Source organism: Rhinopithecus roxellana, chromosome 20 (genome assembly GCF_007565055.1).
Source record: "Rhinopithecus roxellana isolate Shanxi Qingling chromosome 20, ASM756505v1, whole genome shotgun sequence".
NCBI classification, from domain to species: domain Eukaryota; kingdom Metazoa; phylum Chordata; class Mammalia; order Primates; family Cercopithecidae; genus Rhinopithecus; species Rhinopithecus roxellana.
The window spans coordinates 31561738-31580461 of NC_044568.1; the positions used below are offsets into that span (position 1 = coordinate 31561738).

Here is an 18724-nt window from a genome sequence, read left to right on the forward strand (position 1 = left end):
CCTCTAAAACTCATACTATAAAGAATGCATAATTTATATTCATGGTTTTCAATTTCATAATTTGAGTAGTAGTCATCATTTAAACGTTTCTCAAATTAAAAAACATCTTTTTTCCATTTTCTTTATTGAATTACTAAAGGAATATACAAAACAGTCGTTCCCAAAGAAGGGAGCTGTTTTCTGAACTTTTTTTTTTTTCCCCCTGAGATGGAGTCTTCCTCCATCACCCAGGCTGGAGTCCGGAGGCACGACCTCAGCTCATTGCAACCTCTGCCTCCTGGGGTCAAGTGATTCTCCTGCCTCAGCCTTCAGCATAGCTGGGATTACAGGCACCTGCCACCACGCCTGGCTAATTTTTGTGGTTTTGGTAGAGACAGGGTTTCCACATATTGGCCAGGCTGGTCTTGAACCCCTGAGCTCAAGTGATCCTTCTGCCTTATCTTCCCCAAAGTGTTGGGATTACAGGTGTGAGCCACCATGCCTAGCCTTCAACTTTGAATTCAGCTGATCATATCTGCTTTTTGATATTTAAAATCTAAATATTTTACTTTCTTGGCTCTGGTCTATGATAAACTGTTCCATCCTTTTCTAATGCTCCAGGCTATATTCAACCTTCAGCCTTCTAAATAAGAATATATTCAAGGCTGTTCTGTTGCTCTAAATTTGTTTCTCAAAAAAAATTACCTACTCTTGTGATGTCAACCCCTCTTTACAGTTCATTAACAAATGTCTTCCCTTGGCTTTTCTCCTCAATGTGTATCTCACATCTCCACCTACATGTATGCTCAAATGTAACATATCAAAAACTAAACTCACCCAACACCAGCATAACATATTCTTCTCAAGTATACATGGAACATTCTCCAAAACAGACCATATATTAGGCTACAAAACAGATCTTAATATATTTAAAGAAACTGAAATCATACAAAGTATGCTTTCTGATCATAATGGAAATGAAAAACCAACAGCAAACAAAAAACTAAAAAATTCACAAATATGTGAAAATTTGTGAATCTTAACTAACAGATCAAAGGAAAAAAATCACAAAGAAAATTAGAAACCATCTTGAGACAAATGAAAATGAAAACACAACACACTAAAACTTCTGGGATGCAGTGAATGCAAGGCTAAAAGGAAAGTTTAAAGCTATAAACACTTACATTAAAAAATAAAAGTTCTCAACTCAATAATCTAACCATACATGTCAAGGAACTAGAAAAAGAGTAAACTACACCAAAGCTAGCAGAAGGAAGGAAATAGTAAAGATCAGAGTGAAAACGAACAGCGATCAGAAAAACAATGGAGAAAAATTACAAAATGAGAAGCTGATTCTTTGAAAAAGTCAAGAAAACTCTAGCTAGTTCAATTAACAAAAAATATAAATAAATAAAAGAGACACAGAGAGAAAGAACACCAAATTACTAAAGTCAGATAGGGAAGTGGTGACACAGCCAGGCTCAGTAGCTCATGCCTGTAATCCCAGCACTTTGGGAAGCCGAGGCAGGCGAAGCACTTGAGGTCAGGAGTTTAAGACCAGTCTAAACAATATGATAAAGCCCCCGTCTCTACTGAGAAGACAAAAATTACACGGGCATAGTGGTGCATGCCAGTAGTCCCAGCTACTGAGGAGGCTGAGGTAGGAGTATCACTTGAACCCAGGAGGTGGAGGTTGCAGTGAGCCAAGATCATGTCACTGCGCTCAGGGCCTGGGTGAAGGAACAAGACTCCATCTAAAAACAAAAAGAAAAAGAAGAAAGTGGTGATACTACTGATTTTACAAAACGAAAAAGGATGATGAGATGATACTATGTAAAACTGTATGCCAACAATTTGGATAACCCGGACAAAATAGACAAACTCCTCCAAACACACAATCTACCAAAACTAACTCATGAGGAAATAGAAAATCTACATAGAACTATAACTAGTAAGGGGATCAAATCCATAATCAAAAAGCACCCAAAGAAAAGGCCAGGACCAGACAGCTTTCACTGGTTGATTTGACCCAAAATTTAAAGAAGAACGCTTCTCAAACACTTCCAAAAAGTTAAAGAGAAGGGAACACTTCTCCTCCTTAGTTCTATGAGTGCAACATTACTCTGATACAAAAGCCAGACAAAAATACTACAAGAAAACTACAGCCCAATAATACCTTAAAAATATTGATGAAAAACTCAACAAGATCGGCAGCCTATTAAATGGATGACATACTATGACCAAGTGAAACTTATTCCAGGAGCACAAGATGGTTCAACAACAACAACAAAATCAATGTAATACACCACATCAGTAGAATGAAGAAGGAACTCCACATGATCATCTGAATCGATACAGAAAAACCACTTGACAAAGTTCAACACCTTTCATGATAAAAAACACTCAAGCTAGGAATAGAAAGATATTTCCTCAACATCATAAAGGCCATATATTAAAAACCAATAGCTAATACACTCAATAGTGAAAGACTGAAAGTTTTTCCTCTAAGATCAGGAACAGCAAGAGCATGCCCAGTTTTTCTACTTCTATTTGGCATAATACTAGAAACTCTAGACAGAGCAATTAGGCAAGAAAAAGATGGAAAAGTCATTCAAATTGGGCAGAAAGAAGCAAAATTATGTCTATTCCCAGATGATATATATGTAGAAATCCCTAAAGATGACATATACACACCAAAAACAAACCGTTAGAGCTAATAAATTCAAAATCATAGAATACAAAATCAGCACACAAAAATCAGCTGGATTTCTATACATTTGCAATGAAAAATACAAAAAGGAAATTAAGAAAACAATTCCACTTATGATAGCATCAAAAATAAAAAATTTAGGAATTAATGAAGTGAAAAACTTATACAATTAAAAACTACAAAACATTGCTGAAAGAAATTAAACATAAATATGTGGAAAGATATCCCATGTTCCTAGATTGTTAAGGTAGCAATATTACCCAAAGCAATAAACAGATTCAATGCAATCCCTATCAAAATCCCAATGTTATTTTTTGAAGGAAATAAAGAGAAAAACCCATCCTAAAATTCATATGAATCTCAAAGAACCACATAATAGTCAAAACTATCTTGAAAAAAAATAAATTTGGAAAACTCACACTTTTTTATTTGAAAATTTACTACAAAGCTACAGTAATCAAAACAATGTGGTACTAGCATAAGCACAGTTATACAGACCAATAGAATAGAGAGCCTAGAAAGAAATCTCACACACATGACCAAACAATTTTTGACAAAGGTGGTAAGACCTTTCAATGGAGAAAGAATAGTCTTTTCAACAAATGATGCTAGGAAAACTGATTACCCAGATGCAAAAGAATGAAGATGGACCCTTCTCTTACATCACATACAAAAATTAACTCAAAATAGATCAAAGACCAAAGCTTAACAGTAAAGCTATAAAACTCCTAGAAGAAAATAAAGGAAAGAAATATTTCCAACATTGGATTTGGCAAAGATTTCTTGCATATGATGCCAAAAAAGCACAGGCAACAACAACAACAAAAAAACAGATAAATTGGACTTCATCAAAATAAAAAATTCGTGTATCAAAGGACACTATCAAGAAGATGAAACAACAATCCACAGAGTGGGAGAAAATACTTGCAAATAATATATCTCATAAGGGATTAATAACCAGAATATATTAAAAAGTCCTGTAACTAAAAAAAAATAAAATTTAGTCTTACAGTTTACAGTTAAAAAAACAAAAAAATGAAAACAGACGAACCAAGTCATTGCCTCAAGAAATAACAATATAAATAAAATGAAAGCTAAAATTAATGAAACAGAAAAATTTAAATGCTAGAAAACGGCTGGGCACAGTGGTTCACACCTGTAATCCCAGCGCTTTGGGAGGCTGAGGTGGGTGGATCATGAGGTCAGGAGTTTGAGACCAGCCTGACCAACATGGTGAAACCCAGTCTTTACTAAAAATACAAAAAACAGCTGGGTGTGGTGGCGGGTGCTTATAATCTCAGCTACTCAGGAGGCTGAGGCAGGAGAATTGCTTGAACTTGGAAGGCGGAGGTTGCAGTGAGCCAAGATAGCACCACTGCAGTCCAGCCTGGGTGACAGAGCAAGACTCCATCTCAAAAAAAAAAAAAAAAAAAAAAACAAAGCCTAGGTTTTAAACACCAATAAAATAGTAAACATGAAAGAGGAAAATGAGAAGTGAGGAAATTGTTACAAACACAGACACTGGATATTATTATATGAGAATATAGAAACATAATACAAGCTTTAAATAACTGTACAAGTAAAATATATAAATATTATATACAACTCTGTACTGATAAAATTGAAAAATACATTTTTTAGCAAAGAACAAACCATCAAAACTGACCTTAAAAACAACAGAAATTCTTCAAAAAAATTAAAAATAGATAACCATATGATCCAGCAGTTCCACTTCTGGAGTTATATTCAGAAGAATGAAAGCAGGGACTTGAAGTTATTTGTACACCCACGTTCACAGTAGCATTATTTATAACAGCCGAAAGGTGGAAACAAGCGAAAAATCCATTGGCAGGTAAATTTAGATAAATAAAATGTTGGTATACACATACAATGGAAAACCATTTAGCCTTAAAGAGGAAGGAAATCCTGACATGCTACAAGATGAATACTATTTCAGCCATAAAAAAGAATGAAATCCTGTTTTTCAAGGCAACATGAATGGAACTGGAGGACATTATGCTAAATAAAATAAGCCCATGTCAAAAAGACAAATACTGAATGATTCCACTTACGTGAGGTAGTCAAATTCAGAGAGACAGAAAGTAGAAGGATGGTTGCCAGGAGTTGCGGGTAGGAAAGAATGGAGAGCTGTTGAATAGATACAGAATTTGTTTTGCAAGATAAAAAGCAAGTTTTGGAGACTGCTAAAACAGCAATGTGAAAGATGGTGCTACTGAACTGTATACTTAAAAACGGTTAAGATGGTAAATTTTGTTATGTGTATTCTGTCGCATAAAAAAATTTTTTTAAAAGAGACAGAAAAACTACATAGATCCATAAGGGAGCTCAAACAACAGGTGATTGATGAGTTATTTTAAAGACAACAGATAGGCTGATTCTAGAAATAGCATAAGAAACCAGCAGTAGTACTTAACTTAAGGAAGAAAAGTATAAACTGAAGGTCAAGAGCGGGTAGGGGGCTTGTTTTTCCACTGAATTCCCTTCCTGATGTATAGTGAAAATGTCTATTATGCCCATTTATTTTCTTTAAAACTAATGATACACAAAAGTCAAAGGAAATCTCAAGAGCTTCTAACCTTGATGATTTTACAATGAGTTTCTATCTAATCAGATAATTTCTATTACTTAAATTATTCCAGGTCACAGAAAAGACTGATAGTTCTCAAATTCATATTACTAATTGAGCACACATAAGTGTTAGAATAACTAGTTACTTTCAAAAGTGATAATGCATATTATGTTAAACACACACATTTTCTAAGAATCAGAAAGCTGAAGCACTGGAAGGAAATGTTTTATTAAGTAGCTACTCAATACATTTGCCAATAGCCAACCAAGTTTACCTCACACACACACAAATGAACATACTGAAAGTAAGGATTTCCAAATATATTTCAGCTCCAAATTTAAAGTGAAAGTTTAATAATATAGAATCTATCTGATTGGATACAATTCTGCTCTAAAACTAGAATTCAGGGCCCTTTATCTTTTGTTCATTATTAATTTTAAAATGTTTGACATATTAATATTTATGAAGAACATAGTAACATTTCCATAGATACAGAGATCACATCAAGGTCATTAGCATATTCATCATCTCATTTATCATTTGTTTGTGCTGGGAACATTCAACATCCTCCTCCTAGCTCTTTGAAACTGTGCAACATATTCTTGCTAATTACAGTTATCTTACAGTGGTATACAACACTAGAACCCACTCTTCCTATCTAGCTCTAATTTTACAGTGGTATACAACACTAGAACCCGCTCTTTCTATCTAGCGGTAATTTTACTGTGGTATACAACACTAGAACTTGCTCTTCCTTTCTAGCTGTAACTTTGAATCTTGTAACAAATTGCTCCCTACCCTTCCTGCACCCTATCCTTCCCAGCCTGTAGTATTCTGTTCTACTTTTTACTTCTATGAGATCAACTGTTTTTTAGCTTCCACATATGAATGTGAACACGCAGTGCTTAACGTTCTGTCCCTGGCTTACTTCACTTAATATAATGTCCTCCAGTTCAATTCATGTGCCTGAAAATACAGGATTTCATTCTTTTTTATGGCTGAATAATATTCCATTGTGTATATATACCATATTCTCTTCATGCATCCATCTGTTGTTACATACTTAGGATGATTCCATATCTTGGCCATTGTGAATAGTGCTGCAATAAACATGGGGGCGCAGATGTCTCGTCAATATACTGATTTCATTTCCTTTAGATAAATGTCCAATAGTAAATTGTTGGATGACATAATAGTTCCATTTGCAGTTTTTTAAGGAACCTTCACACTGTTCTCCATAGTGGCTGTACTACTTCACATTCCCACTAGTCACGTTTAAGTGTTCACTTTTCTCCATTTGGTATTTTTTGTCTTTTTGATAGTAGCCATTCTAAGTGGGGTGAGATGATACCTCATTGTGGTTTTGATGTGCATTTCCCTGATGATTACTGATGTTTGAGCTTTTTTAAAAAATATATTTGCTGGTCATGTGTCTGTCTTCTTTTAAGCAATGTCTATTTAGGTCATTTGCCCATTTTTAATATGATTCTTTTTATTTTGCTGTTGAGATGTCAGAGTTCCTTGTATATTCAGATATTAATCCTCTCCTGGATACATACTTTGCAAATATCTTCTTCCATTCTGCAGGTTGTCTTGTCACTCTGCCAATTGTTTCCTTTGCATTAATGTTAATTTTTTAAAGAAAAGTAACTTAAATGCTTGACAGTATGGAATTAAAAATATGGTATATTCAAGCTGGGTGCAGTGTGCATGCTTACAGTTGCAGCTATCTGAAGGCTGAGGCGGAATAAGATGGCATAAACCCAGATGTTTGAGACCAGACTGGGCAACATAATAGCAAGACTTAGTCTCTTTTTTAAAAAATGGTATATTCAATTTGGAGAACACCATACAGCAGTTAAAGACAATGACCTAGATGAACAAGGGTTCTCAAACTTCAGTATGCATCACAATCACTTGAAGGACTTACTAAAAACAGCTGTTCCCCACCCCCATGGCTTCTGACGCCACAGGACTGGAGTAGGGACCTAAGAATTTGCATTTCTTCCAAGTTTCCAGGTGATGCTGATGCTGCTGGTCTGAAGATCACACTTTGAGAAACACTGAACTATATACCTATCTCCCCATCCTCATAAAAATATGAAAGCTAGACTGGAAGAATACACATTGAACCCTTTGCTGTGGCTGTCACTAGCAAAGAAGAAAAAGAATAGTGAGATTTGTAATTAAATGAGAATTTGTGGAAGTATTACTTGTTCCCAACTTTTGAAAGCCATATGAGGACTAAGCTCTGATTTTTAAACTTGCCCCAATTCCTACCTAAGGGGTCTAGGGAGTCAAGCCCTACAAACCATAAATTCTCATCAGATGGGTTTTATTTGACCCTACATATTGTGACTTACTTTTCAGTCTGACTCTGGCATAACATTACGAGACAAGGAAAAAATATTTAGCTCAAAATATATTTTCTTGCCATACCTTGAAATTGTCATGCAAAATCTCTTGTGGGAAAAATCCACATTCTATAGAGAATCCCCTTTTCCCTTTGTTTTCCCTCCTTCCTTTCCAGATCCAGGAGATAATCAGCTAAGACCCAGGCATCCTTTTAGGTCTAATAAGACACATTTTACAACCTGCTATCTCTCTCTCTGAAGTCTGCTGAGAGATTCCTCTGCACCATAACACTTGGCCTCCAAAATCCTTTATCTTAACCTGGACAGTCCTTTCCATTAATCCCAAGTCTTCAGATAAACTCAACCATCAACCAGAAAATGTTAAAATTTACCTATAGCCTGGAAGCCCACACTTTGAGTTGTCCTGCCTTTCTAAACCAAACCAATGCATTTCTTAAATGTATTTGATTGATGTTTCATGCCTTCCCACAATACATAAAAGCAAGCTGTACCCCAACCACTTTGGGCACGTTCTCAGGACCTCGTGAGGGCTGTGTCACGGGCCATGGTCACTCGTATTTGGTTCCGAATAAATCTCTTCAAATATTTTATAGTTTGACTCTTCATGGACACGTATATAAACTTCTTAAAACATGAGCAATATATCAAAATGTTAACAGGAGTATGGGGAGCTGTCGTCGTACATTTCAAATATTTCCTTTTTTAAAAAACATACTATAGTCAAAACAAACAGGTGACTGGAAAAATATTTACAGACTAAAAATGTAAGACTACTGCTCTTAATGTACAAAAAGTTCCACAAATTCATAAGGAACTGGAAGCAACATAACAGAAGAATAAGTAAAAGAAGTCAATGGACACTTGCAAAAGAAGACATCCAAATGGCCAAGAAACGTATGAAATATTTTCAAACCTCACTAACCTTAAGAAGAATAAAAATTACAGTGAGATACTATATCTTTGTTCTCAATATTTGAGAATTTTAATCAGCGATCTCATTTGGAAAATCAATGTTTAAGTCATTAATACTTTTTACATCACTTATTAAGTATGAATTAATTTTAGTTCACTGTAAAGTACAGTTAATATATATTAAGCACCAGCAATTTGAAGTGTACAAACAACTTAACAAACTTTCAGAATAGTCACATAACCACAACCACGATCATGACATAGAACATTTCAAACATCACCACAATCAATCTCCTACTGTTCCTTCGCAATACATTTCCTTCCCTAACTCCCACTCCTGGCATCCACTGATCTGGTTTCTGTCCTGAATTTTGTCTTCTCCAAAAATTTTAAAAGAAATCACATAGTATGTCATCTCTCTTTCACTTAGCATAATACTTTTGAGATTCACATGTTTTGCCAAGTCAGTAGTTAGTTCCTTTTTATTGCTGAACAGTATTTTGTTCTTTCAACATATCACTGTCAATTTATTCATTCACCAGTTAATGGACGTTTGGGCTGTTTTCAAATTTAGGCTATTATAAATAACACATATGCGGAGGGGTGGAGCAAGATGGCCGAATAGGAACAGCTCCAGTCTCCAACTCCCAGCGCCAGCAACACAGAAGACCGGTGATTTCTGCATTTTCAACTGAGGTACTGGGGTCATCTCACTAGGGAGTGGCAGACAATCGGTGCTGGTCAGTTGCTGCAGCCCGACCAGCGAGAGCTGAAGCAGGGCGAGGCATCGCCTCACCTGGGAAGCGCAAGGGGGAAGGGAATCCCTTTTTCTAGCCGGGGGAACTGAGACACACAACACCTGGAAAATCGGGTAACTCCCACCCCAATACTGCACTTTAAGCAAACGGGCACACCAGGAGAATATATCCCACACCTGGCCGGGAGGGTCCCAAGCCCACGGAGCCTCTCTCATTGCTAACACAGCAGTCTGCGATCTAACCGCAAGGCAGCAGCGGGGATGGGGGAGGGGCGCCCACCATTGCTGAGGCTTAAGTAGGTAAACAACGCCACTGGGAAGCTCGAACTGGGTGGAGCTCACAGCAGCTCAAGGAAACCTGCCTGTCTCTGTAGACTCCCCCTCTGGGGACAGGGCACAGTTGACAACAACAACAACAAAAGCAGCAGAAACCTCTGCAGACACAAACGACTCTGTCTGACAGCTTTGAAGAGAGCAGTGGATCTCCCAACACGGAGGTTGAGATCTGAGAAGGGACAGACTGCCTGCTCAAGTGGGTCCCTGACCCCTGAGTAGCCTAACTGGGAGACATCCCCCACTGGGGGCAGACTGACAACCCACACCTCACATGGTGGAGTACACCCCTGAGAGGAAGCTTCCAAAGTAAGAATCAGACAGGTACACTCGCTGTTCAGCAATATTCTATCTTCTGCAACCTCTACTGCTGATACCTAGGCAAACAGGGTCTGGAGTGGACCTCAAGCAATCTCCAACAGACCTACAGCTGAGGGTCCTGACTGTTAGAAGGAAAACTATCAAACAGGAAGGACACCTATACCAAAACCCCATCAGTATGTCACCATCATCAAAGACCAGAGGCAGATAAAACCACAAAGATGGGGAAAAAGCAGGGCAGAGAAGCTGGAAATTCAAAAAATAAGAGTGCATCTCCCCCTGCAAAGGAGCGCAGCCCATCGCCAGCAACGGCTCAAAGCTGGTCAGAAAATGACTTTGACGAGATGAGAGAAGAAGGCTTCAGTCCATCAAACTTCTCAGAGCTAAAGGAGGAATTACGTACCCAGTGTAAAGAAACTAAAAATCTTGAAAAAAGAGTGGAAGAATTGACAGCTAGACTAATTAACGCAGAGAAGGTCATAAATGAAATGACAGAGATGAAAACCATGACACGAGAAATACGTGACAAATGCACAAGCTTCAGTAACCGACTCGATCAACTGGAAGAAAGAGTATCAGCGATTGAGGATCAAATGGATGAAATGAAGCAAGAAGAGAAACCAAAAGAAAAAAGAAGAAAAAGAAATGAGCAAAGCCTGCAAGAAGTATGGGATTATGTAAAAAGACCAAATCTACGTCTGATTGGGGTGCCTGAAAGTGAGGGGGAAAATGGAACCAAGTTGGAAAACACTCTCCAGGATATCATCCAGGAGAACTTCCCCAACCTAGTAGGGCAGGCCAACATTCAAATTCAGGAAATACAGAAAATGCCACAAAGATACTCCTCCAGAAGAGCAACTCCAAGACACATAATTGCCAGATTCACCAAAGTTGAAATGAAGGAAAAAATCTTAAGGGCAGCCAGAAAGAAAGGTCGGGTTACCCACAAAGGGAAGCCCATCAGACTAACAGCAGATCTCTCGGCAGAAACTCTACAAGCCAGAAGAGAGTGGGGGCCAATATTCAACATTCTTAAAGAAAAGAATTTTAAACCCAGAATTTCATATCCAGCCAAACTAAGTTTCATAAGTGAAGGAGAAATAAAATCCTTTACAGATAAGCAAATGCTTAGAGATTTTGTCACCACCAGGCCTGCCTTACAAGAGACCCTGAAGGAAGCCCTAAACATGGAAAGGAACAACCGGTACCAGCCATTGCAAAAACATGCCAAAATGTAAAGACCATTGAGGCTAGGAAGAAACTGCATCAACTAACGAGCAAAATAACCAGTTAATATCATAATGGCAGGATCAAGTTCACACATAACAATATTAACCTTAAATGTAAATGGACTAAATGCTCCAATTAAAAGACACAGACTGGCAAACTGGATAAAGAGTCAAGACCCATCAGTCTGCTGTATTCAGGAGACCCATCTCACATGCAGAGACATACATAGGCTCAAAATAAAGGGATGGAGGAAGATCTACCAAGCAAATGGAGAACAAAAAAAAGCAGGGGTTGCAATCCTAGTCTCTGATAAAACAGACTTTAAACCATCAAAGATCAAAAGAGACAAAGGACATTACATAATGGTAAAGGGATCAATTCAACAGGAAGAGCAAACTATCGTAAACATATATGCACCCAATACAGGAGCACCCAGATTCATAAAGCAAGTCCTTAGAGACTTACAAAGAGACTTAGACTCCCATACAATAATAATGGGAGACTTCAACACTCCACTGTCAACATTAGACAGATCAACGAGACAGAAAGTTAACAAGGATATCCAGGAATTGAACTCATCTCTGCACCAAGCGGACCTAATAGACATCTATAGAACTCTCCACCCCAAATCAACAGAATATACATTCTTCTCAGCACCACATCACACTTATTCCAAAATTGACCATATAATTGGAAGTAAAGCACTCCTCGGCAAATGTAAAAGAACAGAAATTATAACAAACTGTCTCTCAAACCACAGTGCAATCAAACTAGAACTCAGGACTAAGAAACTCAATCAAAACCGCTCAACTACATGGAAACTGAACAACCTGCTCCTGAATGACTACTGGGTACATAACGAAATGAAAGCAGAAATAAAGATGTTCTTTGAAACCAATGAGAACAAAGATACAACATATCAGAATCTCTGGGACACATTTAAAGCAGTGTGTAGAGGGAAATTTATAGCACTAAATGCCCACAAGAGAAAGCAGGAAAGATCTAAAATTGACACTCTAACATCACAATTAAAAGAACTAGAGAGGCAAGAGCAAACACATTCAAAAGCTAGCAGAAGGCAAGAAATAACTAAGATCAGAGCAGAACTGAAGGAGAGAGAGACACAAAAAACCCTCCAAAAAAATCAATGAATCCAGGAGTTGGTTTTTTGAAAAGATCAACAAAATTGACAGACAGCTAGCAAGACTAATAAAGAAGAAAAGAGAGAGGAATCAAATAGATAGCAATAAAAAATGATAAAGGGGATATCACCACCGACCCCACAGAAATACAAACTACCATCAGAGAATACTGTAAACACCTCTATGCAAATCAACTAGAAAATCTAGAAGAAATGGATAATTTCCTGGACACTTACACTCTCCCAAGACTAAACCAGGAAGAAGTTGAATCCCTGAATAGACCAATAGCAGGCTCTGAAAGTGAGGCAATAATTAATAGCCTAACAACCAAAAAAGTCCAAGGCCAGATGGATTCACAGCTGAATTCTACCAGAGGTACAAGGAGGAGCTGGCACCATTCCTTCTGAAACTATTCCAATCAATAGAGAAAGAGGGAATCCTCCCTAACTCATTTTATGAGGCCAACACCATCCTGATAGCAAAGCCTGGCAGAGACACAACAAAAAAAGAGAATTTTAGACCAATATTCCTGATGAACATCGATGCAAAAATCCTCAATAAAATACTGGCAAACTGGATTCAGCAGCACATCAAAAAGCTTATCCACCATGATCAAGTGGGCTTCATCCCTGGGATGCAAGGCTGGTCCAACATTCGCAAATCAATAAACGTAATCCAGCATATAAACAGAACCAAAGACAAGAACCACATGATTATCTCAATAGATGCAGAAAAGGCTTTTGACAAAATTCAACAGCCCTTCATGCTAAAAACGCTCAATAAATTCGGTATTGATGGAACGTACCTCAAAATAATAAGAGGATTTATGACAAACCCACAGCTAATATCATACTGAATGGGCAAAAACTGGAAAAATTCCCTTTGAAAACTGGCACAAGACAGGGATGCCCTCTCTCACCACTCCTATTCAACATAGTGTTGGAAGTTCTGGCTAGGGCAATCAGGCAAGAGAAAGAAATCAAGGGTATTCACTCAGGAAAAGAAGAAGTCAAATTGTCCCTATTTGCAGATGACATGATTGTATATTTAGAAAACCCCATTGTCTCAGCCCAAAATCTCCTTAAGCTGATAAGCAACTTCAGCAAAGTCTCAGGATACAAAATTAATGTGCAAAAATCACAAGCATTCTTATACACCAGTAACAGACAAACAGAGAGCCAAATCATGAATGAACTTCCATTCACAATTGCTTCAACGAGAATAAAATACCTAGGAATCCAACTTACAAGGGATGTAAAGCACCTCTTCAAGGAGAACTACAAACCACTGCTCAGTGAAATCAAAGAGGACACAAAGAAATGGAAGAACATACCATGCTCATGGATAGGAAGAATCAATATCGTGAAAATGGCCATACTGCCCAACGTTATTTATAGATTCAATGCCATCCCCATCAAGCTACCAATGAGTTTCTTCACAGAATTGGAAAACCTGCTTTAAAGTTCGTATGGAACCAAAAAAGAGCCCACATTGCCAAGACAATCCTAAGTCAAAAGGACAAAGCTGGAGGCGTCACGCTACCTGACTTCAAACTATACAAGGCTACAGTAACCAAAACAGCATGGTACTGGTACCAAAACAGAGCTATAGACCAATGGAACAGAACAGAGTCCTCAGAAATAATACCACACATCTACAGCCATCTGATCTTTGACAAACCTGAGAGAAACAAGAAATGGGGAAAGGATTTCCTATTTAATAAATGGTGCTGGGAAAATTGGCTAGCCATAAGTAGAAAGCTGAAACTGGATCCTTTCCTTACTCCTTATACGAAGATTAATTCAAGATGGATTAGAGACTTAAATATTAGACCTAATACCATAAAAACCCTAGAAGAAAACCTAGGTAGTACCATTCAGGACATAGGCATGGAAAAGGACTTCATATCTAAAACACCAAAAGCAATGGCAGCAAAAGCCAAAATTGACAAATGGGATCTAATTAAACTAAAGAGCTTCTGCACAGCAAAAGAAACTACCATCAGAGTGAACAGGCTACCTACAGAATGGGAGAAAATTTTTGCAATCTACTCATCTGACAAAGGGCTAATATCCAGAATCTACAAGGAACTCAAACAAATATACAAGAAAAAAACAAACAACCCCATCAAAAAGTGGGCAAAGGATATGAACAGACATTTCTCAAAAGAAGACATTCATACAGCCAACAGACACATGAATAAATGCTCATCATCACTCGCCATCAGAGAAATGCAAATCAAAACCACAATGAGATACCATCTCACACCAGTTAGAATGGCAATCATTAAAAAGTCAGGAAACAACAGGTGTTGGAAAGGATGTGGAGAAATAGGAACACTTTTACACTGTTGGTGGGATTGTAAACTAGTTCAACCATTATGGAAAACAGTATGGCGATTCCTCAAGGATCTAGAACTAGATGTACCATATGACCCAGCCATCCCACTACTGGGTATATACCCAAAGGATTATAAATCATGCTGCTATAAAGACACATGCACACGTATGTTTATTGTGGCACCATTCACAATAGCAAAGACTTGGAATCAACCCAAATGTCCATCTGTGACAGACTGGAGTAAGAAAATGGGGCACATATACACCATGGAATACTATGCAGCCATAAAAAAGGATGAGTTTGCGTCCTTTGTAGGGACATGGATGCAGCTGGAAACCATCATTCTTAGCAAACTATCACAAGAACAGAAAACCAAACACTGCATGTTCTCACTCATAGGTGGGAACTGAACAATGAGATCACTTGGACTCGGGAAGGGGAACATCACACACCGGGGCCTATCATGGGGAGGGGGGAGAGGGGAGGGATTGCATTGGGAGTTATACCTGATATAAATGATGAATTGATGGGTGCTGACGAGTTGATGGGTGCAGCACACCAACATGGCACAAGTATACACATGTAACACACCTGCACGTTATGCACATGTACCCTAGAACTTAAAGTAAAATAAAAAAAAAAAAAAGAGACAACAGTTAAAAACTTAAAATAAATAAATAAATAAATAACACATATGCTCAAGTACACATCACTGAGTGAAGGTATATGCCTTTCTGTAAGTTTTTATTTTCCTATTATAGGTATACAATATAATTTTCATTTTCTTCAAGATTATAACTTACCTTCAAGATCTGTATACATGAATATTCACAGATATAAATGTTAAAATCTATACACACCTATTCTTATTCCTAATTTTATGTTATCATTCTATGCTTGAAAATTTATAAAATATTTTTAATGCTTGCTTCCTTTATGAATGCCAGTTTTTCAGCCTGATTGAGGTGTGATTGAAAAATAAAATTTGTGTATCTTCAAGGTGTACAAAATATGATGCTCTGATAAACTTATACATTGTAAAACGAGTACTACAATCAAGGTAATTAACATATTCACCAGGTCACACAGTTTGCCTCCGAAAGAGAAATTTTTTTTGAAATACATTTTTAAAAACACAATTTTTAGCCAGGTGTAGTGGCTCACACTTGTAATCCAAGCACTTTGGGAGGCCAAGGCAGGCGGATCACCTGAGGGTGGAAGTTCCAGACCAGCCTGACAAACATGGAGAAATCCCATCTCTACTAAAAATACAAAATTAGCCAGGCATGGTGGCACATGCCTGTAATCCCAGCTACTCGGGAGATTGAGGCAGGAGAATTGCTTGAATCTGGGAGGCAGAGGTTGCAGTGAGTCAAGATTGCACCATTGCACTCCAGCCTGGGCAACAAGAGCGAAATTCCATCTCAAAACAAAACAAAACAAAACAAAAAAACAAATCCAGAAAGATTCAAAAATCTAAACTTTTAAATCTAGAAAACATCAGAGAAAAATTAAAAAGCATACTTCAAAAATCTTGGCACATGCCCAAAAGGTCACATGCTGAATGATTCCATTCATATGAAATGTCTAGTTTAGAATAAGTAAATCCATAGAGAGAAAAAACTAGAATAGTGGTTGCCAAGGGCTGCGAGGAGGGAGGAGCAGGGAGTGACTACTAATAAGATTCCTTTCTGGGAGATGAAAATGTTCTGCACAGAAACAGTGGTGACCAATGATTGTGCAACTTTGTTAATCCAGGGCCTGGGCCAGGGACGGGCCAGTGCAAGGGCAGGTTCAGGGCAGGGCAGGGCAGGGACAGGGTAGCATAGGGCCGAGACAGAGCAAGCGTGGGGCCAGGGCAGGGCCAAGACAGGACATGTAACGGTAGGGCAGGTCCAGGGCAGGGCAGGGCCATGGGCATGGTCAAGTCAGGGCCAGGGCCAAAGCAGGGCCTTGGTATGGGCAGTGTTGAGCAGGGCAGGTCCAGGGTAGTGCAGTGCTCAGTCAGGGCTGGGCTAGGACAGTACAGGAACCAGGGCAGGGCCAGGGCAGAACCAGGGCAGGGTCATTGCCAGCAAAAAACCAGGGACAGGGTCACAGCCAGGGACATGACAGGAGCAAGGCCAGGGCCAGAAGTAGTGCAGAACCAGGACCAGGGCAGGGCTAGGGTAGCACAGGGCCAAGGCAGGGCAAGGCAAGTACAGACCAAGGACTAGGCCAGGGTATGGCAGGGCAGGGACAGGGTTAGAGCCAGGTCCAGGACATGGAAAGGGAAGGGCCAGAAACATGTCAGGACCAGAAAGAGGCCAGGGCAAGGGCAAGGCCAGAGAAGGACCAGGAAAAAAGCATGGTCAGGGAGGGACCAGGGTAAGGGCAGGGCCAGGAGGGTGAGGGCAGAACCAGAACCAGGGCAGGTCAAAGGCAGAGCCAAGGCAGGGCAGGGCCAGGGTAGGGCAGGGCCAGGGGAGGGTGAGGGTATGGCCAGGGTGAGGTAAGGGCCAGGGCAGAACTAAAATAGCACAGAGCCAAGGAAGAGCCAGGGCAAGAATAAGATAGCACAGGGCCAGGGCAGGACCAAGGAGGGGCCAAGGCCAAGGCATGGCCAGTGTGGGGCCTGGGAACTGTCAGGGCCAGGGCCAGGCCAGGATCAAAACAGGGCCAGGTGCTGACGAGGGTCAAGCCTGGGCCAGGGACAGGGCCACAGGAAGGGCAGGGCCAGGGAGAAGGCAGAACCAGGGATGGTCCAGAGCAAGGAAAGGGGCAGGGCAGAATCAGGACCAGGAGAAGGCAAAGCCAAGGCCAGGGCATGGCAAAAACAGGGTAGGGCAAGGCCAGGGTAGGAGAAGGCCAAGGTAGAGCCAAGGCCAGGTCAGAACCAGGTCAGGGCAGGGCTAGGGTAGCATAGGGCATGGCCAAAAGCAGGGCAGGACTAGGCACAGGGCCAGGGCAAGCACTGGATCAGGGCATGGTGGGGTCAATACAGGGCCAGAACAGAGGATGACAAGGCAGGTCCAGGGCCATGTCACGGACAGGGTAGGCCCAGGGGCAGGCAAGGGTAGGGCCAGGGCAAGGCCAGGGAGAAGGTAGGGCCAGGGTCAAGGCAGTACCAGGGCAATGCAGGGCCAATGCAGGGTGAGGGCAAGGCCGGGTGTGGAAGGGCAGGGAAGGACCAAGGAAGGGCCAGGACAGAGCCAGGACAGGGTCAGGACCAGGACAAGGGTATGGCCAGGGCCAGGACAAAGGTATGGCCCAGGCCAGGAATATGGTAGAACCAGGGCTGGGCCCAGGCTGGGATGCACAGGGCAGAGCATGGCCTGTGCAAGGCAGGGCCAGAGCCAGACCATAGAGAGGGGAGGGCCAACACCAAGGCAGAGTCAGAGTAGTTCCAGGGCTGAGCAGGGTCAGAGCAGGTCCAGAGTTGAGGCAGGGCTAGGGCTCAGGCAGGGCCATGACAATACCAGGGCAGAGGAGGGCAGGACAACAGCAGGACTGGGCCATGGCAGTGCCTGGTCAACTCCAGGGCAGGGCCAGAGCTAATACTCAGGCCAGGGACAGGGCATGGCAGGAAGCACCAGAGCAGGGACAGGTCAAGGTTGGGGCAGGGCAAATCAAGGCCAGGACACTTCCAAGTCCAGCTCTGGCCCTGCCTTGGCCCTGGCCCTCCCTGGCCTGACCTTATCTCTGGCCCCGCCCTCTCCATGCTCTGTGTATTTCACCAATGTTTCATAACCAGAATCCTACAAGGAACTTCAACAAGCTAATCAGCTATTTTTCTGCATTTTTAGTACAGACAGGGTTTCACAATGTTGCCCAGGCTGGTCCCGAACTTCTGAGTTCATGCCATCCACCAGACTTGGCCTCCCAGAGTGCTGGGATTACAGGAGTGAGCCACTGTGCCAGGCCAAGTATTTAACCTCTTTATGCCTGTTTCTTACATTTGGAAAATGGGAATACTATAAGCACCTAGTACATAAAGTTATTGTGAGAATTAATGCCTCACATATATACATATTTATATAGCTATACTCAAAGACA

General features: G+C 40.4%; 1 protein-coding gene across 1 annotated transcript; it reads right to left on the reverse strand.

Moving 5' to 3' along the window:
• Window positions 1-16783: 16783 nt before the first annotated feature.
• LOC104654267 (inverted formin-2) lies at window positions 16784-17889 on the reverse strand (the record flags this gene model as incomplete). Its single annotated transcript, XM_030925667.1, is given in 3 exon segments — window positions 16784-16818; window positions 17078-17185; window positions 17505-17889. Coding segments are annotated over 3 exon segments (528 nt in total), but the record flags the coding sequence as incomplete, so codon positions are not given.
• Window positions 17890-18724: the final 835 nt, after the last annotated feature.